Below are 23,576 nucleotides of genomic sequence, written 5' to 3' on the forward strand. Positions count from 1 at the left end.
GGTCCACGTCCTCTTTGGCAGAACGATGCGACCGAAGAGCATCTCACGCGGAGCAGAGGACGTTCGCTCTCGATGGATTGACGCTACGGCGGGGTCCTCGAAAGTGCTTCAGATTGTACAACAACACAACGACGGCAACAAAGCAAGCAAGTAAGACTCAGAAGTGCACAGGAGACGAGGGAAACGTGGAAATAGCGGTCATGTAGGAGGAGGAGGAGAACTCAGTGCGAGGCGCGAGCACGTGAGGAGGGGCTTTCTTCGAAGTCGATCAGGTCACGCATGTCGCCGTGTCCAGAGTCCGACGAGTGTCCCTTCGCATATGGTGAGCCGGGGGACAAATCGAAGTGGCTCGGCTGATCGTCGGTACGGTAGAAGGTGTAGGGCGGAGGGAGATCCGCGAGGTGCGCGCCGAGGTCGCCGACGATGCGAGCAGAGGGATTGCGTGGCGGTATGCGCGTGATTGGAGGCGGGATAGGCTTCGTGCGGTAGTCGGGGTTGTCAGAGTGGAGAAAGGCGAGCTGAGCCGGAGGCAATCTGCCGAGCGCTGTCGATGACTGCGTCAGTGACTTTTTCGGATGTACATATATGTGCACGCACCTTTCTTCTCCGCTTCGAATCTCGCGAGGACCCAATCTGCCGCGACAAGCGCGCCTTCCGTCCACTCTTGCCGCGCCGCCTCCGGCCAGTAACTCGAGAGATTGCCACCAGCGCCCTCCGCATACTCTTCCAGCGCCTGGTACGCGTGCTCGGCGAGCACTTTACGCCGCGCTAGCCAGTCGAAGAAGAAATAGTGCGCGCGATAAAGAACTGGATCAAGGCAGTCAGCTGTCAGGATCGCCCGTCTCGACGTGCGCGGAGACGCACCTGAGTAGCCTATGTCCAGCATCGTTACCCGCTCATCCAGCTCACGCTCGAGCTCCCGCAACTCACGGCGAGCTCCGCCACCCTTCGCCAGCTGATCCCGTACAACGTCGAGGCAGCCCTGTAGCTCGCTGAGCTCCTCGTCTTTGCCATACCAGTGCTCGAGGGGCACCGTGCGCCAAATGAGCTCGCATTCGAGCGAATAACGCGGTGGCCGGTCGGCGACGTAGCGCGGGTCTACGCGGCAGAAGAAGGGGCCGAGTTGACGGGCAAGGCGGGGAGGTACCAGGCCGTGCTTGTATCCTGAGGGGACCTCTGAGGGGCTGCGTGACCTCCTGAAGAGCATGATGCGCTGGCAGCGGAGTGAAGTGATGAGGAATGCGAGAGGGCGGGGTGAGGTGACAACGGCGCGCGGGAGGTTTCCGCTTGCGGTGACGGCGTTCCCGAGACGCTTTTGCGGGCTGTAGCAGTCGCCAAACCTCAGCCAGCGAGGCGCGAGTGACGGGTTTGGGGCTGACCCTCGTGCGCGCGCCTCTCTCGCTCCATCCCCTCTCCTGCTTCATCAGAAACTGCTGGCTTGAGCTCTAGAACACGCTCACGATCCAGCAAACGACGCTATACGACGCAGAATCGCCGAATAGACGCCAGCCTCGCCTCGCGAGCGGCTTTCGGTAAGTCCCCTCCTCTTCTCCAAGACTGCCTCTCTGCGCGGTGTACGAGCGGCAAAGCGGGTGGTGTGCATTGCTGTCAAGCGAGGGAACTGTACGGATCACGAGCGCGGGACAAAGGGGACGAAGGGTGCGGCGAGGCAGAGATTGCTGGCGAGGAGAGATTGGACGAGGAGGAAGAGGAGGACGTCAAAGCCGACGGGCGGGTCGAATAGGCGGCGACGATGGGCGACAGTGAAGGTCAAGTAGGCGAGAATGATGAAGACTATCTGGAGGGGACATACGACCGTGATGGTCAAGAGCGGGTTTCCGCTGAAGGCGGGAACGAAGAAGGCGCAGAGATTGGCTATGGCGTTCAGGACGACGACGGTGGCGAAGCTGTCGAGACAACAGTCAGCACAGCTGAGGAAGGATCGCGCGCTGACTCACAACTCTTTCTCCGTACGTGTGACAGGGTTGTTGGATGCCCGATTGACGAAGACGGCGATAGTCCCGTCGACGCCTCGCAGCACAGCGCCAGCTGTAGGATCCTCTGTGAGTCTTTCTGCTGCTCGCGCGCGCGTCGAGCATCGGATGCACCAAGAGCGATAGCCATCGCCAGATTCCCGAGTATCCCGATGCCGTAAATATTCGCGCAGTCGTACGCCTCGTTGTGCTCAGGCTTCCCGAGCCAGAACAGCCACCAGAAGTGTGCCTTGGCGACAAGTTGCGGGCAAGTGAGGCTGTCGAGCGAGGCTTTCTGCCAGTGGAGGATGTACCGCCCGACGGACCAGCCCAGGCTCAGGACGGCCACCCAACAGTAAACGGCGCGGACGAAGAGTGCTGCGGGATGCGCATGAGCGTTGTTGGCAGATGAAGCTTGAGGCAGGACCCACCTGGACCTTTCTCGCACCCCCAGCGCTTGATGTTCTGCCCGATCTCACGCGCTGACGCGACGCTCCTCGCCCACGCCGCAGAGAGTCCACGACCGCTCGCTCGTACGGCTGTATGACCCGCAGGTGTGGCGCCGTGTCCCGGGACGCGCCTTTCCAAACCCTCACCCGCTTCGACGTCCCCGTCATCGCGCCCGTCGCCGCGCCCGCCAACTGCCGCATGGTCGTCGACCATCTGCTGCTCGATGGTATCCATTCGGACGTCGCTGGCGGATCTACCGAGGCTGCCGAAGTGCGTCGCGTTCGATCCTTCGCTGCTGACGCTGCTTGAGGTGCTGGGCGGAGCAGGGATGAGGGAGGCATCGAAGGCTGGAGCTTCGTCGATCTCTGGCACATCCAGGACTGGGATGACAACGCCGCTGGGGCTTGTGTCACCCCCCGGAGACGGAATCGAGGGAGGGACGCTCGACGACCGCCCGAAGAAACGGTGGAAGGCGCTGCTGAGCATGCTGACCGTTGTGGACGGCATTGAGGCTGTTCTCTGGGCCTGCAGGGTGGCAGAGCTGCTTAGCGAGTGATGGGACGACCTCTACCCCGGACCGCTCCTCGCTCGCGCTGATTCGGCTCTCGCTCTCGACGCTCATCGCTCGTCCCTGCTGGTTCTTTGCTCTGGACGCGTATCTCTTGTGCTTTCTCCCAGCGATCCGCTCTTCCAGCCTCCCGCCGTTCGTGTCGTTGCTTCCGACGGGCCTGCAGTTTGATGAAGAATGAACGAGGTCGTAGACTGTAGACACGCAGATTGTTGCAATGCCAGTACGTTCACGAGCATCCCACCCTTCCTGGCTTGCCAACGACGCGCAGGACGGCCCGCCAGTGTGCCGTCGTGGTGCACTCGCGAGCCACTCACCTCCTCCGCCTCTTCCGCTTCGCCAGTTCCGCTTTCACGCTCGAGTTACCGCTTGGACGGCTTGTACAGCTGCTGAAGCGACCGATTCATGCCGACAAGTGTGTTCTGGACCCCTCCCGCAGCGTCGGCGGCCACCTGCAGAGCTGGATAGGCGACGAGGACGAGAGGGATCAACCGGGATGCACAGAGCACGGGCCGGCTTGCGCTTCGGCTGAGGGGTGCACACGGTCTACAAAAGGATGCAGCAGAAGCGACGAGGGCGTCACTTCGATGGGACGGGTGCTAGGCGGATTCTTGCGTTCGATGAGGAGGTGGCGGTGTGTGTGTCGCAACAGGAGGGGCTTTGCGGGCGTTGCGAGGGGCAGAGCAGGCCTTGTCGAGGCTACCAGAGCGTCGTGAACGGGAACGGGCGCTCAGAACATCGCCAAATTCGATGTCGAGCGATTCGTCGCTGACCTTTGGTCTTCCTTCCCTCGCAGACTCTCAAGACGGGCATGCAGCGCAGCTGAGCACTCGTCCCTCAACCCGCTTGTGAGCAATAGCAAGTATGAGAACAAACAAGTGCGGCCACCTTCCCCTCGTCCCTCCTTACCTCCACCTCCCCTTGTCTCCCTTCTGCCTCGCAGATCATCCTCATCACGACCGGTACCACAACGCGACCGAAATCATCGTCAGCTCGCTGGTGTCGTCGCATGGCTACAGCTCGGTGAGTCTCGCCCCCTCGACTGCAGCGCACGAGCCTGAACTCTTTCTCGCAGAGCTTGGTCGCGCCCTCGCCGCGAACCAGCCTTGTCAACGGCGCCGCGACCTACCAGTGCCAGCTCGTCGAGCTGGAATCGACATGCAAGCAGAAGACGCCCCGCGACATGCCTGAGCTTCGCTTCCCGCCTGACACTCGTCGAGTCCGCCTTCGCTTCATTAACGTCGGCGCGCATCGTGGGTCTTGACAAGGCGTTCGAGATCAACTCGCTGACGCTGCTGTCGTACAGCCATCAACTGGGTCCCGGTCGACGAGCACGAGCCATACGTCAGTCGGCGCGTTCTTTCGCGCTTCTGCCGCCGAAGTTTTCTTACTCTTCTTTCGTTCGCAGAGGCCGACAACACGCAGAAGCTGCCTGTCCAGGTCTATCGCATTTCTGTCGTGCGTACTGCCTCTCGTACCTCTCTAGCTCGGCGGATGCTGACCTCCCGCCTGCAGAACGTCGCGCAGAGGTTCGACGCCACCTCGACGCCACCTCGTATGCATCCCGCTGACTTATCAATCTCGCAGGTATTCGGGCTTCCTCCTCACCTCCGGCCACCGCATCGGCGACTCATTCTACCTCATGCGGCTTGCTTCGGCGCCGACTTCCCCGACCCTGACCCGCAGACGCGCATCGTCATCCGCATCGCCGATGAGGGTCACCGACTCGCCAGGACGCTGCCGAGGAGCCGTGAGTGGAACGACCCGACGACTGGCAATTGGACCGACCTCGACGAGAGTGCGTCGCGTCCTCAAGTTTGTCCGCTCCGCGCTGACGCCTGCGACTGTGCAGGACTGCTCGAGCCAATCGTCGTCCAGCACGCGCCGCCCCAAGCCGACCAGATCTCGTTCTTCAACTCGTCGCGCATCGGACCTCTCACGACGACCGACGAGGCGGGCCTTAGCGACGGCATCAGCTTCCTCGAGTGGACGCTCAACAACATTAATTGGTGCGTCGGAGCGGCGCCGCTTCCCTCGCGGAATTCTGCTGACCTTGCTTATCATCGCGCGTCGCAGCGAGAACTTCGCTGGCTTGAACCAAGCGCTCGCCGCAACGTCCGTCTTCTACGGCTCCGACCTCGCTTCGCTCATCACACCCAAGCTCATCCAAGCGCTCGACGGTGCCGCGATGTCTTCAGCCTCGACTGCTGCGATTTTTTCGCTTCTCGCTCGGCTACCGAAGGAGGACTTCGTCGGACAGGCATTGGAGAAGCTGGCTATTGCGAGCGGGCTTATGGCGTCGAAGAGTGACTTTGCTCTCGCTCTGAGTCTGCGGAGTTGCACTGACCAGCTTTCGCGTGCAGCACAAGCCCGAAAGGCCATCGAGGCGGGTACGATCCAGCTCAACGGCACGCGCATCCCGCCTAAAAGCCATCAGCGCACGATCAGCGAGGCGGATCTGCTAGACAGGCGACTCGTGGTGATCAAGGCGGGCAAGACGGCGCACAAGGCGGTGTTGCTCGAGTAGAAGAAGCGTAACCTAGACTTTCGACCCCCGATATCTGGCGTTCGCGAGTCCGCCTTTGTTGGGAACCCCGAGCCACTCGTCCCCTTCTTGGGTCGTTGTCGTCCTGCTAGCGAAGCGCGCCGCTTGCAGGAGGGAAGAAGGGAAGTCCCCTCGTTGTAGCAAACTCAAGGCGCACTCGGGAGCGCAGAAACTCTGACAGAGGAACTTTGAACAACAAAAACTAGTGTACGGGCTGCGACTGGAGAGTACGTGAGGGAACAGAACAACAGCGAAGAACGGTAGACTCGGTGGGAAGGTTCGTCGAGATGTTGAGCTAGAGTGCGGCGTAAGAACGGGGAAATGGGGGGCAGGGTTCGTTGTCGAGGTCGATGAGGTCGGAAATCAGGCCGCGGCCAGAGTCTGACGAGTGACCCTTGGAGAAGGACGAGTCGGGCGACGAATCGGTGCAATGAGGCTCGTCGTTGTCCTCATCAGACGAATAAAGGGGAGGCGGAGCGGGTTTTTGGGCACGCGAGAGACCCATGATGCGTGCTGAAGGATTGCGCGGCGGTACGACGACGATTGCCGGCAATACGCAGTCGTTGAAGTAGCTCGGATCGTCGGTGTTGAGGAAGGCGAGTTGCGCTGGGCCCAGATGTCCTGTGCCTGCGAACCGAGCAATGTCAGCGGTTTCTCAATTGAGTGTGGGTTCAACGCACAGCTTCGTTCGGCCACAAAGCGCCCCAACAGCCAATCTGCCCGCACATTGGCACCCTCTGAGCACTTGTGCCGCGCCGCCGGCGGCCAATACGGCAACGGTCCTGCTGCAGAACCCTCCGCGTACTCTTCGAGACCTTGATAGACGTACTGCACCGGAAGATGCCGCCTGCGAAGCCAGTCGTAGAAGCGTTGTTGCGCGTGGACGAGCACTGTAGGGCGTTCGGATCAGCTGCTGCCGCGATCCACAGAAGCTTGCGGACACGCACCCGTGTAGCCCATCCTCACGTCGTAGACGCGATCAGCCAGTTCCTGCTGCAACTCCTTGGGCTCGGCTTGTACTGTCCTCCCTTCGCCAGGATTCTCCTGCACCGTGTACAGCTGCCCCAAGACCCCGGCTTCGTGGTCCACCTTGGTCAACCACGTCTCCTCCGGCACGGCACGCCAGAGAAGTTCGCACTCGAGCGAGTAACGCGGCGGGGAGGCGGGATCGTGGAATGGATGGTCGGGGAACGCAAATGGCGCGAGTTGCTGGGCGATGTGCGGCGGTACCAGTCCGTGATTGTACCTAGGCTTGGTCGACGATCTCCACCTCTTCTGCTGCCACAGCTGCGCCATGGAGGACTCGCCGACGCTGGCTGGCGATGTGAACGTCGAGGGTTGGCGATCGGGCGATGGGCGCTTGCCGGGTGCCGCTGTCGGTGGATACGGAAGCACAGAGACCGGACAGAAGCTGCGTGCAAGCAGGAGGACAAAGGGGCGTAGCAAGGGCGAGACTGCGCCGGGGCTGGGGGCAGCGCGCAACTCGAGGCGAAAGTGGCAGGGGAAAAGCTGCTCCAGAGAAAGCACTCGAGGTCCCGCAACACCCGACGAGCGGTTAAACTGGTTCTCCAGACGTGATTCGTCGAAACTGATGAAGACGGATGGTGAGGGAACAAGTTGCGAGGGACAGGAAGTCGCGATGGCGGCTCGTGTGAGCCTGTGGGAGTCTGCTCAAACGGTGAGTTCGTCCTCAGAGCGATGTAGCACGCAGCGAGTGAAGAGGAGGAGAACAAGGAGGGAACGCGAGGAGACCACGCTCGTCGACATTCTTGGGACAGTCTTGCTGACTTGAGTGGGACACTAGAGGTCTTGGAAGTCACGCGGATCCTGGAGAACTCGCTTCGAACGAGCTGAACCAGCGACTTCGCCTCCTCCGCCTCTCTTTACCTCTCTCGCTCGTCCCGCTCACTCCGTCTACGCACACTCGCTTCGCAGGACTAGCTGGCTCCACGATGCCTCCTCGCAAAGCTCCAGCAACCCGCTCAACCGATGTTCCGCCGCCCGCGAAGCGCGTCGTACCCACTCGTCGCGCTGCTCAACGGCGCCAACCGAGTGCGGACATTGCTGCACCAGAGCACGGCGAGGTCCGGCCAGAGCGACACGAGCTGGAGCAGACAGGCACGCTTCCGCTCGTCCCGCCCAGCTCGAACTTTCACACCGTCCTCCGCCTCTTCTTCCACTCGGACCACTGGGTGCTCCCTCTCCGAGCCGACGTCGACGCGCTCCTCTTGGGGTTCGATCAGCGGTGGGCAAGCAGGACGGGCGAGGAGAGTCCGATGCAGGTCATGAGGAAGCTGTGGAGCGAGATGGGCTGGAAGTGGGTATTGCTGCTCGGGTGTCCAGAGGGTCCGCTGAGGAGAGGATGGGGACAGACGGTCGTGAGGGCGTTCGTGGGTGCGTCGCCAGGTTCTCTACTTCTCTCTGTATGCCTTGATGCTGCCGGAGAGCGCGGCTGTGCTTTGTGAGCCCATCGAGCGAGTCACTAACATCTTCTCCGTCTCGCTTTCGCAGAACACCTCAAAGTCGGCGTCGCTCCGCTCCGACAGGCTGCGGCCTTCCTCGCGCTCTACCTCCTCACGCAAACGCAGGCCAAGGGCGCCGAAAAGCTGTTCATCCAGGTCGATCCAGGTGCGTCTTCCACTCGCTGTGATCACCGCAGTGCAGCTCACGAGGCTGAAGTCGCAAGCTCTGCGTGCAGACGCCTTCGAATACATCACCTCCCTTCCCTCTCGCTTGGCTCCCGCTCTCGACACAGCTCCTGTCGATTCCGCCTCTCCCGCTGCTTCGACTCCACCTCCATCCGCCGACCTCGCGTTCGCCCTGTCGGTCCTCCTCCAGACCTCCTCATTCCACCTCGCTCCCTCGGTCTCGAGCCAAGCCTGGCCATTCGTTCACGTCGAGCGGAACGCCAAGCTCGTTCGCGAGAAGCGGGAGAGGGCTTTGCTCGTGCTGGGTGCGGAGGAAGAGCTGAAGCGGATCACGCGGGGAGACTTTGATGCTGGTGAGGCGAGCGAGGAGAGGGATACGAAGCGGAAGCGGCGGAATGACGAAGCCGAGGAGAACGAGGCAGGTGCTGCGGGCGAGAAGGCTGCCGCAGATGCGAACTCGAACGCGGATGGCTGGCTCGCGAATCGCCTCGTTGAGCTTTCGACCGTCTACACCGAAGCCAAAACCGCCTCGTCCGCCGGCATCGCTTCGACCGCCGCCGCACCCTTTCTGCCTCCTCGACCCTCGACTCTCACGCAACCCGCGACATCCCTCCAAGCGTCAATCCTCGAGCGAGCGAAGTCGATGATGCGCGATAGGCTGCGGGAGCTCGAGGTGAAAGAGGCGGATGCACCGGACTTGCTCGACCTGGTCGGATGGATGCGGACGAGAAACACAGCGTAGCGCGACTGCGGGGATGTCCTCAGCGCAGTCGGCGGGACGAGCGGCTGTTGCAGTAGCAGACGAACAGCAACATGAAGTTTTTGTGCCTCCGCATCTCCCGAGCAAGGCAGCAGGCTGAAGGACGAGCAAGAGCGAGGTGAGGCGGACAATCGCGATAGGCTGCTACTCTGCATCGTTCTGAAGCCGAGCGGTCGTCACACTTTGAGCCGAGCCGGGAGGAGTCTCGAAAGCCTGCTCGGGACGAGGTAGAAGTGCACTTTGGTGGACAGCTCGCCTCTCCTGCGTTCAGAGCGTTCTGACCTTGTACACTCCTAGTTGCAGCATTCCCAACTACATTCGACCTTGGTCAGCACAGAGGCCACCGCTCGCCCTTGAACGCTCCGCCTGGCTCGCGCTGCCAGCGCATCTCGTCGCTAGCGGTCAAGGATTCGCGATACGCGACCTTGGTAACCTTGGTGCATTGCAAGGTGAAAAGCAGAAATGACGAGACTGGGACCGAGGCAGGCAAGCTTGCGCGAGGAGAGGCGGGCGACGGTCTTGGCGTCGAACGAAGCGGGAGTCGGATCGGCAGCCGTTACGCGGAGGATGTCGAATCGCGAAAGGCGAAGCTCTTGCAGCGTTGGGAACGATTCAAGGAAACCGAGGAAGTGGTCGAACTCTTCCTGCGGGTCCATGTGCGTGAGCGTGCCGATGCATGCGAAGAACAAACGCTCGCTACTCGCCGTTGAAGTCAAGTCGCCGTAGCCATCGAGAGAGAGAAACGTGACGCTTGGAAGAAGGAAGACCGGTTGCGTCCACTTGAAGGACTCGATGCGACATAGAGACAGCGAGCGAAGGGCTGAAGGGTGCAGGTTTCGAAAGATGTGATGAAGGTCGGCTTGACAGAACTCGTTTTCCTCGGAGCTGACCTCAGTCGCTTGACGCAATGTTGGGAAAGCAAAGGCAAGCTCTTCGAGAGGCAGAGCCGGATTAGTCTGCGTCGGCGTTCGAAGTCAGCGGGGTGGAGGTCGGGGGCGCCGGGCGTGTGGATGCACCGGTTCGCACATGTAGGCCGTGAGAGACTCGATGAACTGAGCTGGCTCAAACGCCTCCATCTCGTCGCCAGGGTTGAGCTCGAGACGACGGACGCTGTGCCAAGGAATGTGGTTCCTTCCCATCGCGAAGTGTCCAATCGTTCACCGCGTCAAGCGACGGAATCCGGGTGCGAGAACATCAATCAAACTTTCGTCGTCTACCGCGAGGTGGCGCACGAGCGGCAGGTCGCGGTCGAGGCGCAAACTGTCCCAGGAGGCGGACCGCGTGTAGTCGTGCCCGGACAGGCGGAGGAACCTCAAGCTCGTCAAGCTTTTCAGCGCTGCGACGAGGGGCGCGGAGTCGATTGGTGTGAGAACCGATGTACTCCCGATGTCGAGCGTCGTGAGGTGTGAGAGCTTGCCGAGAGCAAAGCAAGCGAGGTTGAAGGTACTTCTCTGCAGGTGTATCACTGCGTGCCGGACCCGTTCGGCGTATTTCGGATGGGCGAAGAAGGCGGCTAGTATAGGATCTTGTACACGTCGGGCAATTGGACTGGTAGGGTCGGCCAAGAGGGTGAATCGGCTCGTCCAGAAGGGCAGCGCGATGTTGAAGATCCGCTTGTCGAGAAGGATGTATCGCAACGATCCGCGCAATCCTCTAGTGGTCCGAGAACGCGACTCCTTGAGGCTCTGGTGCAGTTGGGTGAAGATGTGCTGGAGGATTCCGGTCGGAAGGGAGCTGAGCGCTGAGCGATCTCGGAGCGGTCATGACGAGTCCTGCAGGCGACGAGGGTAATCAGCTCACTCGCTCGGTACTCAAGAGTCATGGGTGAGCCAGTAACGCACCTCGCGAGCCGTTCTCGGCTGGTGTCGCCTTTCCAGCATCCTCATCAGGCGAACGGGAGAGTTGGTTCGAGAGGCGCGAGGACGGCTCGTCGGTCGGTGCGGCAGGGTCGGTAGACATTTCGAGGGTCCCAAAGAAAGCTGAGAAGCTGAGCTAGCCAGCAAGTGGCGATCCTGAGCGAAGCAGCGTGGTGGAGAAGGAAGAGAGGGGAGTGAGAGCGGGCAGGACGAGTCTTCGGCGCCAATCTCGTCCCGAAAGCACCAACTGAAGTACAGGATACACGGATAAGGATACAAGAAGACCTGCAATCCCAAAAAGTAGTGGTCCGTCGGAACCTCGCCGCGCCCGCTTCTCCTCCTCCGCTCAATCTCAAGTCCATCTCCTCACCTCTCACCCGACATGCCACTTCTCCGCCTCAAACGGTGCCCTCGACCCCTCCCTCGTCCAGCGCATCTCAACTGATTCCAACCTCGCTCGGTACCGCACCTCCCTGATTTCCGTCCAAAGGAGCGCGAACAAGAACGACATCCAGTGCGGGTAGGCGAAGGCGAATCTGTGAGGTGGGAGGAGGGACATGCATTCGGCGGTGTGGTCGCTGTCGAAGGCGGGCATGTCTTCGTCGTCGTCGAAGAAGACGAAGTCCTCGAGGCAGCGGGGGTGGTCGATCCAGTGGGTGTAGGCGATGCGGACGACTCGCACGTCTGGGAAGCTGCGAACGAAGGCCGCAAGGCGAGCGGCGCGGTTCTGTACAAGCAATTGCCGCTCAGCATGCGATGCAAGCAGAAAAGGGAGCGGGCAACTACGCACCTCGTCCACGATGGGCTCTGACATGTCGATCGTGAGCGTCTTGACCCCGCACAGAACAAACGACATCGCGTCGGGCAAGCGGTCGAAGTGCGAGATGTGCAGTGACGCGAGGCGGGTCTTGCGCAAGTTGAAGAAGAGCGACTCGAGTGTGCTGTTGAGCTTGCCAAAGTCGGCTTTGCGAACGTAGGGAACGTTGAATTCGAGGTGCTTGAGCGGGAGGGTCTGCAGGAGCGAGGTCAGAACGGAAACACCTCTTGCGAAGGTCGCCAACTCACCTCCAACATCGCCGCTGCCATCACCTCGACCTCCAACAATTTGAGCGTCCACAAGTCCTTGACGTCCACTACGAGGCTCTCGAGCGTCGTCCAGGGAATGCCGGTCCCAGGGTGAGCGGTGACCTCGTTGCGCGACTTGTAGCGCATCGTGAGGTGCTTGAGGTGCCCGAGGCTGCCGTGCCACTCTACCGGGATGCCCATGCCGTCGATTTCGAGCGTCCGGAGTGAGAGGAGGTGCCGGTCGAGGCGGATTATGGGCGAGCCTTCCTTGATGCCGTCGAACTCGCGGAAGCGGAGATACTCGAGGTGCTGGAAGGACGGCAGGACGGCGAGGAAGGCGGGTGGGAGAGGCTCCGAGGTGTTCGCGTTGGACCAGCAGGTGATTGTCAAGCGCCGCAGGTTGCGCAAGAACATGAGGGTGGTGCATTGAAGACGAGGCGAGGAGGAGGAAAGGTAGCCGTTGAATTCGGTGATGTACTGGGTGGCTGGCCATCCCGGTTTGAGCCCGCGCGTGAGGATGCCGGTCATGATGCGATCCTGGACGACGTCGTCCTCGTTGATGGTCATCGTGCTCATCCAGAGACCGTATGTAAGGCGGTAGATGCGCTTGTTGAGCGTCGTGTAGCCCAACGGCGCGATGATGCCGCTCGGAATGAACGTCTCGATCTTTTCGATCTCGGCGAGGCGTCGGTCGCCTTGGTTCTCGACCGCGTACGAGTTGTACAGGTGCCGAAAGATGCGAGTGAGGAGTTCGTCGGAGAGGGTTTCGAGCGTGCGTCGGGCTTGTCTGCCGTTTAGCGCTGTCAAGACACAATCGTCAGCTTTGGCGTCGCCCTGTAAACAAGAGGAAAGGAACGCACTGCCGACAACATAGCCGTCCTCCTGCTTGATGCGCTTCGCCTGGACGACGTCGATTGGCCGAGCGATTGAGAGGCCGAGACCGATAGATCCAGGCATCGTAGCGATAGTGTGCAAGTCAAGCATGAGAGCGAGAGTGCGGAGGGAGGAAGAGAGAGCAAAGAAGCGGAGGAGCGGGACGAGGAGGACGACGGCTGGAGCGGTGTGGGGGACTGAGAGCTGGACAGTGCACTGTTCGCGACACTGCACTGTCGCGACACCCAGGTGTTCGATCGCAACGACACCGGGGTGTCCGCTGCCGTCGAGGGAAGGCGACACCGCGCTGTTCTGGAGCACTGAGCCTCGTCGATTCACTCGTAATGAGCAGGGGAAGACACGGTGCACAGCGGGCGAAGGGTCCTCGTACGACCTGCTGCACGGCGGCGCGGTGTGAGCGGGAGAGAGCAAAAGAGAAGGGAAGAGTGAGAGGGAGAGAGAGAGAGAGAGAGACGCAAAAAGAAGAACCTGCTCAGTGGCGGGATCGAACCGCCGACATCGGACTAAACACAGAAAGTATTAGGTCCGCATCATAACCAACTAGATCAACCGAGCTTGCTATGTGAATCGTTGTGAAACTTACATGTGTATCACGTTAGCTGATTACCCCACTTGTATTGGACTTCACCCCCTGCCGCTCTTCCCTCTCTCGAGTTCGCCTCTCACCGCCCTTCGCACGCGCTGTGACTGCCTGCCATGCTCGCGCGCTCTCAGGGACCACGGCTGGACCCGAACCAGGAGAACCCGCACCGCCAGCCGCACAAGACGCCCGCGCGTCCTGCTCTCGCCGGCAAGAACGCAACGACAGCGGGACCCGCTCCCGTCACGGGCGGCAAGGGCGTGCTCGGACAGACTGTGAGGACGGGAAGGGTGCTCGGTGCGAAGGACAGGAACCAGGGGAAGCACGGGAACGCGCCCGGTGAGTTCCATCACATCGACTCGCTCGGATGGTTCAGTGAGGCGGGAGACTTGCCTGCGTCCTCGTTGGCCGTGTGGGAATCGTCGGATGTGTCGTGCAAGGGGCACATGTCGGTGTGGCAAGCCGGACTGACCTCGCCTTCGCTACGCGCACGCAGAACCCGCCGCACTCCTCTTCACGGGCAAGCCCTCGACCTCGACCTCCTCGAACGCCGAAGCCGGTCCATCCTGCCAGCCTCTCCAGCTCCAACAACCTCCACAGGCATTCAAGACTCCCCTGCCGAACCGCTCCCTCCGCCCCGTCCAGGACTTCAAGACGCATGCGACTGCTTTGAGGCCGAAGCATGCGCCTTCAATGCTTGTTGGGTCGCCGGATGTGTCGATGGAAGCTGAGGTGGAGAATGAGCAGAATGAGCCGGAGGAGGAGGAGGACAGGGAGGTCGAGTACGCTGGCGGAAGTTCGAGGGATTACGGTGCGTCCCCGGTTTCGTTATCTATTCTCGCCCCCTTGCTCACTCACAGTTGCCTGCGCAGACGAACCGTACATCCCCGACTGGGATGAGCCCGACTACAAGACGGCAGGCTTCGGCGAGGCAGCCCTCTCGATGCCGCTTGTCCCGCAGATCGACCTCGACGAGTGGTTCAAGGAGGACGAGATCGCTCGCAAGGCGTTCAAGGCGGAACTTGACCCAGAGATTGAGAAGCCGCTGGGTGCGCTTGCTTTCGTCCGCATCAAGGCTGTCGAGGCTGACTTTGTCCTGTTCGCCAGCTCTGCGTGAGGACGACTCGCCTCAGCCAATCTTTCCACTCCCGAGACGCCGCCAACCGCTTGGCGTCAAGTCGAATAACGGCTCAACGCCTTCAACTGGCGCTCCTGCCGCTCGTCCCGGTTGGGCTGTCAGGCCTGTTGCGGGCGGTTCCTCGCTCGGCAAGGGTCCGGCGTCGACTCGTCGCCCGCTCGCACCTTCGACTACTAGCAGCGCTGCTCGCCGCCCTCCTACCACCGTCCCTGCTTCGTCCAGCTCGCTGCGCCCTGGCATGACAAGCCGTCCTCCCGCCTCCTCGGCCACAGCCAAGCCCGCCCTCCCCTCCTCCACGCTCCGCAAGCCCCTCGCTCCCTCCTCTCGACCAGCCACGACTTCCACCCTCACCCGCCCACGCGCACCCCCGCCTAAACCGCTCCTCTTCTCCCGCCCTTCCTCGTCCGCCTCCGCTTCTTCTCCCGCCCTCCGTACTCCAACCACGCCCGCTCAGCGTAAAGCGGAGCAGAACGAGTTGGAGCGCGAGTTGGGCGCCTTCGGGATCGTGGAAGATGAGGCGGGGTTGGAGTTGCTCGGTGCGAGTGAGGGGTTAGGAGCGAGGGGTTTCGCAGACGAGGAAGGAGGAGAGTTCAGGCTTGAGCTTGAGCTTGAGCTCTGAGCGAGCGTATAGGTGGTTCTGTGCGAAAGCGGCCGGCTGGACCGGTTATGCGCCTCGAAGATTTGCCCTCGCTCTCCTCTCTCGCTTTCTCACTCGTTTTGCCGCGTAGATAATCATCCCTTCCCCATTCTGCCTTGTCCATTCCGTAGCCATCCCCAGCTTTGCCCAGAGACTGTTTCTTGTCCTTGATATTCGCATCTTTCTGCTTTGCCTCTTCGTCACTGCCGTGTCGTTTCGCTACGGCGCAGTTGGGAGAGAACGCCATATTACAACAATAAGTCACTGCCGTCTGTACCGCACTGCTCGTGTGTCGTGCTCGTCATACTACTCCTCGACGACCCGCCCTCCCTCGCGCTTCCCACTCCCCCAGGTCGTCTTCCTCATCCGAATGAGGCGCCGCCGCCTTCTCCAGCGAAAGCGTCCACTTCTTCTGCTCCTCCCTCCACCGACTAACAGTCTCCTTCGTCTCCCTCCTCGTGCTCTCGTCCGGCCCAAACTCGTCCCTCACCTCGGCTTCTCCGTCGAGCGCCCGCAAGCCGCTGTAGTCGATCGTTGCGCGTTGTTGAGGTGCAGCGGGTGCAGCGGCGAGACGTGGAGAAGCGGGGGAGTTGGAAGGTGATGGTGCGAGGTGGGCGTTTATGGTTCGTCGGGCGGAAAGGGTGGTAAAGAGCGAGAGGGCGTAGCAGGGCGGTAGCGGGACTGTATAAGGACATGTCAGCTCGCAGCGCGGAGGAAGGTGTGAAGGAGCATACACCAGAAGGCGAAGTGGGCGAAGGTCGAGTTGTAGTCGGTGTCGGGCGTCGCAGAGGCTACAGCGGCTGTTCGCAGACTAGGTCAGCCCGAGCATCGCCGTGGAGAGGACAAGCGAACGTACCTCCTCCCACTGCCAAGACAGCTGTATAAGCTGCGGTCCTCAACGCCGTCTGGATCAACTTCTTGAGAAGCGTGTCCGTGTTGGCGTTGAACCCCTGAATCCGTCGATGCAGCGTGAAGGCGAAGCAAAGGGAGATAGCGACGTCGCATGCGGCTGATGACCAGAGCCAGAGCGAGACGGCGTCGTTATAGGTGAAGGGAAGGATGTTGTCGATCGTGCCGTTGAAGTACTGCACGCGAGGGAGGGTGAGCTTGGGAGCAGGAACTGCGCGAAGATGGGCACGCACCATAATACCTGTTGCGCAGGTCAGGATCGCGCCTGTGAAGGCTGCGAGAACGAGGACGCCGCCGACGAGGAGGAAGAGGTTCCGAGTCCAGCGCTGGTGAAGGAGCTGCGAGTGGGCCACGTTAGCCCGATCCTCCGCAGAGAACGGCGCGCTACACACCGAAGCCGCACGAAAGATGAGGAGGATCTGGACGGGTGCAGCAACGATGGCGCCGAGGAGGGGGATAACGGAGTCGAGAGGGACGCCGTTGAAGATGTCGTCCGGTGTGCGCTTGACCGTGACTGTGTGAGGACTATCAGCGCAAGTCAAGATCGAGCGATGGAATGAACGTACCGGCCCAGTACATTGTGTCTGCATACTGCACGACCTCGTACACACTCACGAGGAAGCACACGAGCACAAGGGTCGTCTTGACGGGCCAAGACAGCCGGCGGTAGAGGTCGCCCCGCGCATACTGGTACTGCAGGACGATGTAGACGCCATACAGGACGAGCGATAGTCCGGATCCGACAAACTGAGGCGCGACGAGTGCGGCGGTCTGGTGCTGGAGGACAGAGAAGCTGCGCAGCGGTTGCGCGTCCGCCATTCGTTACGGGCTCAGTCCAGCAGCAGTCGTCGTCGTGAGCAGCGGACAACACTCCAGCATCGACCGCGCACTGCGGCGAGACGAGGGCAACGCAATCGGAGCGACAGGTCGTTCCAGGTCGTCCAGCCAAAGTTCCCGAAAGAACACAGACTCCCGAAAGCTTGTTGTTCTGCGGTCCAGGCCACGCCCTGTGCCATTCACCGTTCTTCGCACGTGGCGGCGTGCGTTCGTTGGCGCGCGTTCGAGGGAGCGGTTCGAGGAGAGATGGCGCGGCGAGATGCGGGAAAGCTGGCGGCGGGCGTGGAGATGTTGTAAGCCTGCGTGTATTAGCGTGTGGCAGAGCTCGCAGAACTTGAAGCCCGCCTGACGAGGTAGCAGCAGGATGACGAGAAGATCGAGGGCGAGAAGTGCGCACGACACCTCGACACTCGCCGAATCCGCCTCCAAGAGAGCAATGCAAGGACGCAGGAATGAATGCAATGCGAGTCCGACGTGAAGAATGGACAACAATCGAGACATGAACGTGAACACAACCTCCGACTCCCGCCCTCTAGACGGCGCAATACGCCTTCCCTGGCCGTAGATCCGCAAAGGGCACATCCTCCACTTCTCCTAGCCCGTGTATCGCTCCTCCGCCCTCCAGTCCTAGAGACGGCATCCAATCACTCCGTTCCTCCACCCGCCTCACGATCTTCACCTCCTCCTTCTCCTCCGCATCCGACCCCGCGTCGTCCAGCCTCACCGAAACAACCGCACCGTGCGACGGATGCGCGCTCCGAGCCGAGTTGAGCGCGCTCAAGTCGAGCGCTACTCGTGGAGGGACGGAAGTGCGGTGCGAGTTTGGGTCTGCGGCGGCGCCGAAGGCGCGTGAGAGGTGTTGTTGGACTGTTTTGCGGGTTGTGAGGGTCGTGTAGAGCGAGAGGGCGTAGCATGGAGGGAGGGGGACTGTCGGGCGTCAGCAGCGTCAGCATCTTGCGAGTCGAAGCGCGGTGAAGGCGAGAGAGCGTACACCAGAAAGCAAAGTGTGCGTAGGCTGCGTTGACGTCGTTGTCGTTGGTCGCCGAGGCCACGATGGCTGCGGAGATGGGTGGTCAGCGGTTCGTCCGCTCGAAGCGATCGCAAAGCAACCAATCGGCTCACCTCCTCCGACAGCCAACAACGCCGTATAGGCCGCCGTCTTGAGCGACACCTTGATCAACTTGCGCAGCAACGAGTCGGTACTGTCATTGAAGCCTTGGATGCGGCGGCTGAGTGTGATGGTCAGGCAGATGGAGATGGCGAGGTCGACGAAGGCCGACGTCCAGAGCCAGATCGAAGCAGCGTTGTTGTAGGTGAGAGGGGCGATGTTCTCGATTGTACCGACGACGTACTGCGCAAGTACGAGGTCAGCTGCGCAGGAACTCAAGCGGGTTCAAACGAAATCGTCCTCACCATCATGAACGTCGCGCACATTAGGACAGCCCCAGCGAAGGCCGTGACGATTCCGACGCCCACAACCGACCAGAAAGCCCAGCGAATCCATCGAGTTCGCAGGAGCTGTAAGAACGACTGCCGTCAGTTGCCGTTCCTCGGCTGAGCAATGGTTCGAGATGGACGCACCGCACCAGCTCGGATAGCAAGGAGGCACTGGACGGGCACCCCGACACAGGCGGCGACAAGGGGGATAACAGAGTCGAGCGCGACGCCGTTGAAGATGTGCTCGACGGTGCGGTTCGCCGTCACTGCAGGTGCGAGGAATGAGCTCGACCGCCAGTGAAGTTGGAGAGAGGAGCCCACCCATCCAGTAGAGCGTGTCCGCCGCCTGGACCAGCTCGAACGCTGTTGTGCATAGGAAAACGGCCCACAGCGTCGTCTTGACCGAGGTGGACAGGCGCGGGTACAGCTCGTTCGACACGTAGTTCCAGTGGAGGACGATGTAGACGCCGAAGAACAGCAAGGAGACTTGCGAGCCGATTGCTTGCGGGAGGAGAAGCGCGATGATTTCCCGCTGTTCGGAACGCCGGACGAGGTCGACGGGCGCCATGGCGGGATTCGTGAGAGCGGTCGTGCGAGCAGTGTCGCGTCAAGCGTCGAAGCAGGAGGAGGAGAACCGAGCATCGCAGTCCTGTCCAGCAGTGTCCACCGCTCGCCCGGCGATCTCAGCGCGGGAGCGAGAAAACACCCCAGAGCGGGAGGTGGTGCCCACCGCCGCCTCCTGCGAGGATTGCGTCGATTGCGAGAGATGCTGAAGCCTGCAATCGCCAGTCTCGCGGATCTCCTCGTCCGTGCGAGAATCCCTCGTCCTCGTCTCCTGAAGCCCATGGAGGCGAACACATCGACAGGCGACGCTGGCTGGCCGAGGAGTGCAAATCGGATCGCCAGCAGCTCGGTAGGTCCCTCTTGACCACAGCAAGCAGCTGGACGGGCAGCATCCGCCTGAGCAGAGTGTGGTCGTGGTCGAAGGAGGAGGAGGAACCTCTTCGCTCGTCGACATTGTCTGCGACTGGCTGGGCTGCTGAGTTGGGCTACTTGATACGCAGTAGTCGCCTCGCCCCGCCCGCAGGCTGCCATCCCGCCCGCCCAGCGCTCCCGTCGCTCCTTCCCCTCCTCCTTCGACGCGTCGACCTGAACGACTTCTCGGCGCGATGGGCGGCTGGCGGTGAGCTGATCGAGCTGCGACGGTTCGCTCGAGCGGACTGGAGCCGTGTACGAAGCAGCGGATGCTGTCGAAGGTCACGCAGGCAGGGCGGCCTCGTCTTCGAGGTGGTCGGACTCTGCCTCGCTCGCTGCTTGCTGCGGGAGGTTGCGCCTTGTTGCCTGAGATCCGGTCTGTGCTCTCGTTTGCGGCTTTTCTGCGACGCGCTCGTCACGCTTTCGCCGGGTCGGTCGTGGGGCTTCAACCTGGTGACGTCGAGCGAACGGTCCATTTCTGGCCGCTCTGCTCGCTTCCTTCTCCCTCTCCACTCAACGAGGACAACCCAACATGTGCGTACACTTCGCTTGTGAGACGCCCGACGAGCGCCGAGCTGACCGGACCTCGTTGTCCCTGTCCTCGCAGGTCCAACACTCCCGCACCTGCCAACCCCGCTGCCTCGACCACCTCCGGCGCCGCAGTCAGCACTACTCAGCGCGAGGACACCGGCGCAGGCACTGCTTTCGGCGGCGCTGAGACCACCCCTCTTCACTCCACCCACTCGCACGCTTCTCACTCCGCTACTCCCTCTTCGACCCACTCTCATTCTCACGCCGCAACTGGCGCGACCACCGGTACCGGCCCCGTCGTCGACACGACCCAGCGCCAGGAGGTCGGCGCAGGCTCGGGTGCCGGAACCGAGACCGCGCCTCTTCACTCGACTCACTCGCACGCCTCGCACACCGGAACTCCCGCTCCCGCCAACCCCGCTTCTTCCACCACGTCCGGTGCCGCAGTCGACTCGACCCAGCGCCAGGACACGGGTGCCGGAAACGTCGCTTCGGGCGCTGAGACGGGTGCTGCTGCTGCTGGCGAAGGTGCTGAGGGTTCGGCGGCGACGGGGCCTGAGGGTGGATACCCTGAGCAGGTGCACGCGGGCAAGCTTGGTTACGGGCCGCACTACGCTGGAAACCCCGGCATTAGCGACCAGCTCAAGGGAACCGAGGAGATTATCAAGGGCAAGGTGCGCCACCGCGCTTGCGCACTCGCTTTCAAGAGAGGAGAACTGACGATGCTTCTCGCTCTCTGCAGCTCACGCACAAGCCCGAGCTCGTCCAGCAAGGCCACGACCGCAAGGACGGCGTCCTCGCCGAGCGCAAGCGCGAGTACGAAGCCGAGCACGACGACGGCGCGTTCTCCAAGCCCGCAGAGGGACAGGGCAACCCTGGCGGTGCGAAGGGCGCGAACGCCCCGGCTGGCGAGGCGGCGGGCGCGAAGAATGTTCGTGAGAGCGGAGATGTCGCGGCGGACAAGGCGGCGACCGCTTCGACCAAGACCAACTAGGACCCAGTGTGCTGAGCATGTACATACCCCTCCCATTTGAGTGCAATTCCCCTGAGCAGTGTCCGTCTCTGCCTCGTCGTTAAAGAGAGTCGTCCTTCGACAGCTGTTTCCTCGCTTCCTCGTCCGCCGGAAGCGCCGGGTGTGCCTCGGTTGAGCTCGCCAGATCGTTTTGCGCAACGTCTGACCGAGCACGACGCAACCCGGACTCTGTCGCGAGATGCCGTCCTGCCTCCGTCATCACTTTCCCTCTTCCTCTCTTCCACTCACTGGCATCGCTTGACGACTTGCTAAGCTCGCGCATCATGTCTGTTCCTACTCTTCCGCTCTCTGACGGCACGCAGATCCCGTCGCTCGCTTGGGGAAACGTGAGTTCAGCGTCCCTCCACTTCATCCCGGAGAATGGGTCCGGCAGCGGCGGCAGGAGCGCTGGGAGGAATGGGCGAGACAGAAGGGGCACGAGGACGGCCTTGAGAGCGCGTGGACAGGAGAATGCGGGCTCCGCTGACCTTCCGTGGCTGTCCTCGCAGGGTACGGGCGACGCGAAGAAGACCGCGACCGAGAGCGGCCAGCTCGCCATCAAGGTCGGTATCCGGCACATCGACACGGCCCAGGGCTACGAGAACGAGAAGGAGACGGGCGAGTCGATCGCTATCGCGGAGAAGGACAACGGGATCAAGGCAGGCGAGATCTACTTGACGACTAAGCGTGCGTTCGCCGCTGCTCATAACGAGCGACCTGAGCGCTGACAGTTCTTTTGTCACAGTCTCGACGGAGAAGGGCGACCCCACGAACCCGGGCATCTCGCTCGAAGAGCTCCGCGACTCGGTCCGCGGCTCGCTCCAGCGTCTCGGTCGCCAGCCCAACCTCGTCCTCATCCACAACCCCTTCGTTCCGCCCAAGGGCAAGCTCGTCGAGTTCTGGAAGATCCTAGAGGAAATGAAGGACAAGGGCGAGTTGACGGCTTCGCTCGGCGTTTCCAACTTCCGGCCGCAGGTGCGTTTGTTCTCATCTCCTCGCTAGGATGCGGCTTACACGAGGTTCTACAGGACTTTGAGGAGCTGTTGCCACACTGCAAGTACCCGCCTGTCATCAACCAGCTCGGTACGTATCCTCCTGGCCCAAATCCTCGCAATTCGCTCACCCGCTTGCCTCGCGCAGAATACCACCCCTACGTCCTCACGCACCTCCAGCCCGTCCTCGACATTATGGAGAAGCACAACATCCGCGTCGAGTCGTACGGCGGCCTCTCCCCTCTCCTGCGACACCCGACCGGCGGACCCATCAAGCCTCTCCTCGAGAAACTCGCGGCGCGTCTCTCGAAGGAGACAGGCAAGGATGTCGATGCTGCCATGGCGCTCATCCTGTGGCAGAGGTCGAAGGGCGTCGTCGTCGTGACGGCTTCAGGCAACGCCGAGCGGATCAAGAAGCTTTCGCTCACGCAAGAGCTGCCCGACTTGACGAAGGAGGAGGTTGACAAGATCGAGGCTGTCGGCCGCAAGATCCACTACCGTGCTTACGTGCGTCTCGGTGTCGTTCTTCGCCTGCTTTGCGAGTCGAGCTGACTCTTCGCTTCGCAGGACGAGCACATGTGCGTCGACTTCCCGGCGCCCGACCTCCCCAAGGACGCATAAGTCCGCAAAAGAACCCCGTCGCAATGCAGTTGTAGTGTCATCGAGCTTGCGAGCGGAGCGAAGGCGAGAGTCTTGCTTGCGAAGGTCAGTCTTCTGACGCCTCTCTTTGCTGCTTCTCGATGCTGGATCCACTCGCCAGCGTGCGCTGTGACCACTGGTAATGTGTCAATGCTAGCGGTGAGGAAGCGCAACCAGGATTCGTCGCTTGAACTCCTCCTCTCCTCGACAAGTTGACTTGCGCGTCCTGCAAGAGCGAGCGGCAGGGTCTCCTACTCATCGGCTAAATTTGTCGTCTCTTCGCTGCCGTTACGGACGTCGAACCGTGCCAGCCTCATCAGCAGACAGACGCATGGTCGACGGACGAAGGCGACCAGCCTCGCAGAGATCTTCACCGCCTGCGCTCCTCGTCCGCACACGAGTCGCTTATGCCGAGCTACAGCCCTTCACGTGCTCTGTGTGTGCCGCGCTAACTGCGCACAGGAAGGAGCAGCTGCTCGCCGCCGAACAAAGCGGTCGACGAAGGCGGCAGGGATGGCTGGCCCGACTGAAGATCCCCTGACAATCCTCCCCCGATCACTGATGCTGATGCGGAAGGCTGTGTACGTTGATGGCATCACCCCAATGGGTCACTCGCCAAGTCGCCAAAGGCGCGGGAACGTCGAGCGGCAACGCATCGGCGCTCCTCGTCGCAAGCCCGGTACCGATTTCGCTCTCTGTGCATCTCTCGCGATTCCTGGCTGTCCAGACGTGCTCTATCAGCCAGCGAAGCCCAAGTCGGTGCATCCGGAAACGGCTGAAGGCGACGAACGACTGCCGGATTCGGCGACAGCAGGTCCTCGACTTCTTCCGTCTTCAGCAATTCCAGCACAGCCGGACGCATTGCGCCGGACGTTCTCTATGGCCACGCTGCCTCGATGGTCCTGCGCCGGGGGCAAACGAATTTGTCGCTGACCGCAGCGGAGACTGCCCGGACGGCGGCGTCGCTTTGTCCTCTCTCCCTCCTTCTCCTCGCTCACCACTGCTGTCCAGCGTGCCCCAGCTCTCCTTTGCGTCTTTCTCCCCGCCCCACAAGCCGGACTTGTCGAGCGACGACCTCTTGCAGTAGTCAGGACTACCGCCACCTTTCGCCTTCACTCCTCGCCTCGCCT

The 23,576-nt window shown here is 61.7% G+C and overlaps 13 protein-coding genes across 13 annotated transcripts; 5 read left to right on the plus strand and 8 right to left on the minus strand.

The window, feature by feature from the left end:
- Positions 1–221: 221 nt before the first annotated feature.
- Positions 222–1,207, minus strand: RHTO_06172 (uncharacterized protein; the record flags this gene model as incomplete). The annotated part of the gene is made up of 3 exons (XM_016419833.1): positions 222–544; positions 598–807; positions 865–1,207. 3 exons carry the CDS (start codon positions 1,205–1,207, stop codon positions 222–224), a joined length of 876 nt encoding a protein of 291 aa, XP_016275287.1.
- A 423-nt stretch (positions 1,208–1,630) lies between these two features.
- On the minus strand, positions 1,631–2,909 carry RHTO_06173 (uncharacterized protein; the record flags this gene model as incomplete). The annotated part of the gene is made up of 4 exons (XM_016419834.1): positions 1,631–1,907; positions 1,959–2,049; positions 2,109–2,351; positions 2,405–2,909. The coding sequence occupies 4 exons, from the start codon at positions 2,907–2,909 to the stop codon at positions 1,631–1,633; spliced, it is 1,116 nt and encodes a 371-aa protein (XP_016275288.1).
- Positions 2,910–4,000: 1,091 nt separating this feature from the next.
- On the plus strand, positions 4,001–5,518 carry RHTO_06174 (tyrosyl-tRNA synthetase; the record flags this gene model as incomplete). Its single annotated transcript, XM_016419835.1, has 9 exons — positions 4,001–4,014; positions 4,067–4,244; positions 4,298–4,335; positions 4,400–4,449; positions 4,507–4,520; positions 4,579–4,789; positions 4,844–5,000; positions 5,068–5,297; positions 5,355–5,518. 9 exons carry the CDS (start codon positions 4,001–4,003, stop codon positions 5,516–5,518), a joined length of 1,056 nt encoding a protein of 351 aa, XP_016275289.1.
- A 313-nt stretch (positions 5,519–5,831) lies between these two features.
- Positions 5,832–6,832, minus strand: RHTO_06175 (uncharacterized protein; the record flags this gene model as incomplete). Its single annotated transcript, XM_016419836.1, has 3 exons — positions 5,832–6,163; positions 6,217–6,426; positions 6,484–6,832. 3 exons carry the CDS (start codon positions 6,830–6,832, stop codon positions 5,832–5,834), a joined length of 891 nt encoding a protein of 296 aa, XP_016275290.1.
- Positions 6,833–7,488: 656 nt separating this feature from the next.
- On the plus strand, positions 7,489–8,926 carry RHTO_06176 (uncharacterized protein; the record flags this gene model as incomplete). The annotated part of the gene is made up of 3 exons (XM_016419837.1): positions 7,489–7,930; positions 8,048–8,164; positions 8,235–8,926. The coding sequence occupies 3 exons, from the start codon at positions 7,489–7,491 to the stop codon at positions 8,924–8,926; spliced, it is 1,251 nt and encodes a 416-aa protein (XP_016275291.1).
- A 413-nt stretch (positions 8,927–9,339) lies between these two features.
- On the minus strand, positions 9,340–10,083 carry RHTO_06177 (uncharacterized protein; the record flags this gene model as incomplete). The annotated part of the gene is made up of 2 exons (XM_016419838.1): positions 9,340–9,900; positions 9,961–10,083. 2 exons carry the CDS (start codon positions 10,081–10,083, stop codon positions 9,340–9,342), a joined length of 684 nt encoding a protein of 227 aa, XP_016275292.1.
- A 514-nt stretch (positions 10,084–10,597) lies between these two features.
- Positions 10,598–10,903, minus strand: RHTO_06178 (uncharacterized protein; the record flags this gene model as incomplete). Its single annotated transcript, XM_016419839.1, has 2 exons — positions 10,598–10,716; positions 10,786–10,903. The coding sequence occupies 2 exons, from the start codon at positions 10,901–10,903 to the stop codon at positions 10,598–10,600; spliced, it is 237 nt and encodes a 78-aa protein (XP_016275293.1).
- A 270-nt stretch (positions 10,904–11,173) lies between these two features.
- On the minus strand, positions 11,174–12,822 carry RHTO_06179 (uncharacterized protein; the record flags this gene model as incomplete). Its single annotated transcript, XM_016419840.1, has 4 exons — positions 11,174–11,527; positions 11,591–11,812; positions 11,866–12,665; positions 12,726–12,822. 4 exons carry the CDS (start codon positions 12,820–12,822, stop codon positions 11,174–11,176), a joined length of 1,473 nt encoding a protein of 490 aa, XP_016275294.1.
- A 633-nt stretch (positions 12,823–13,455) lies between these two features.
- Positions 13,456–15,096, plus strand: RHTO_06180 (uncharacterized protein; the record flags this gene model as incomplete). The annotated part of the gene is made up of 4 exons (XM_016419841.1): positions 13,456–13,678; positions 13,836–14,150; positions 14,212–14,388; positions 14,447–15,096. 4 exons carry the CDS (start codon positions 13,456–13,458, stop codon positions 15,094–15,096), a joined length of 1,365 nt encoding a protein of 454 aa, XP_016275295.1.
- A 319-nt stretch (positions 15,097–15,415) lies between these two features.
- RHTO_06181 (uncharacterized protein) lies at positions 15,416–16,842 on the minus strand (the record flags this gene model as incomplete). Its single annotated transcript, XM_016419842.1, has 6 exons — positions 15,416–15,795; positions 15,849–15,914; positions 15,971–16,199; positions 16,257–16,361; positions 16,416–16,537; positions 16,590–16,842. 6 exons carry the CDS (start codon positions 16,840–16,842, stop codon positions 15,416–15,418), a joined length of 1,155 nt encoding a protein of 384 aa, XP_016275296.1.
- A 550-nt stretch (positions 16,843–17,392) lies between these two features.
- On the minus strand, positions 17,393–18,865 carry RHTO_06182 (uncharacterized protein; the record flags this gene model as incomplete). The annotated part of the gene is made up of 6 exons (XM_016419843.1): positions 17,393–17,787; positions 17,852–17,917; positions 17,983–18,211; positions 18,274–18,378; positions 18,442–18,563; positions 18,619–18,865. 6 exons carry the CDS (start codon positions 18,863–18,865, stop codon positions 17,393–17,395), a joined length of 1,164 nt encoding a protein of 387 aa, XP_016275297.1.
- Positions 18,866–19,804: 939 nt separating this feature from the next.
- Positions 19,805–20,797, plus strand: RHTO_06183 (uncharacterized protein; the record flags this gene model as incomplete). Its single annotated transcript, XM_016419844.1, has 3 exons — positions 19,805–19,806; positions 19,880–20,477; positions 20,546–20,797. Coding segments are annotated over 3 exons (852 nt in total).
- A 302-nt stretch (positions 20,798–21,099) lies between these two features.
- RHTO_06184 (conjugated polyketone reductase C1) lies at positions 21,100–22,428 on the plus strand (the record flags this gene model as incomplete). The annotated part of the gene is made up of 6 exons (XM_016419845.1): positions 21,100–21,162; positions 21,325–21,502; positions 21,561–21,790; positions 21,844–21,898; positions 21,956–22,314; positions 22,375–22,428. 6 exons carry the CDS (start codon positions 21,100–21,102, stop codon positions 22,426–22,428), a joined length of 939 nt encoding a protein of 312 aa, XP_016275299.1.
- Positions 22,429–23,576: the final 1,148 nt, after the last annotated feature.

Source organism: Rhodotorula toruloides, assembly GCF_000320785.1.
Source record: "Rhodotorula toruloides NP11 unplaced genomic scaffold Scaffold4, whole genome shotgun sequence".
Lineage (NCBI taxonomy): Eukaryota > Fungi > Basidiomycota > Microbotryomycetes > Sporidiobolales > Sporidiobolaceae > Rhodotorula > Rhodotorula toruloides.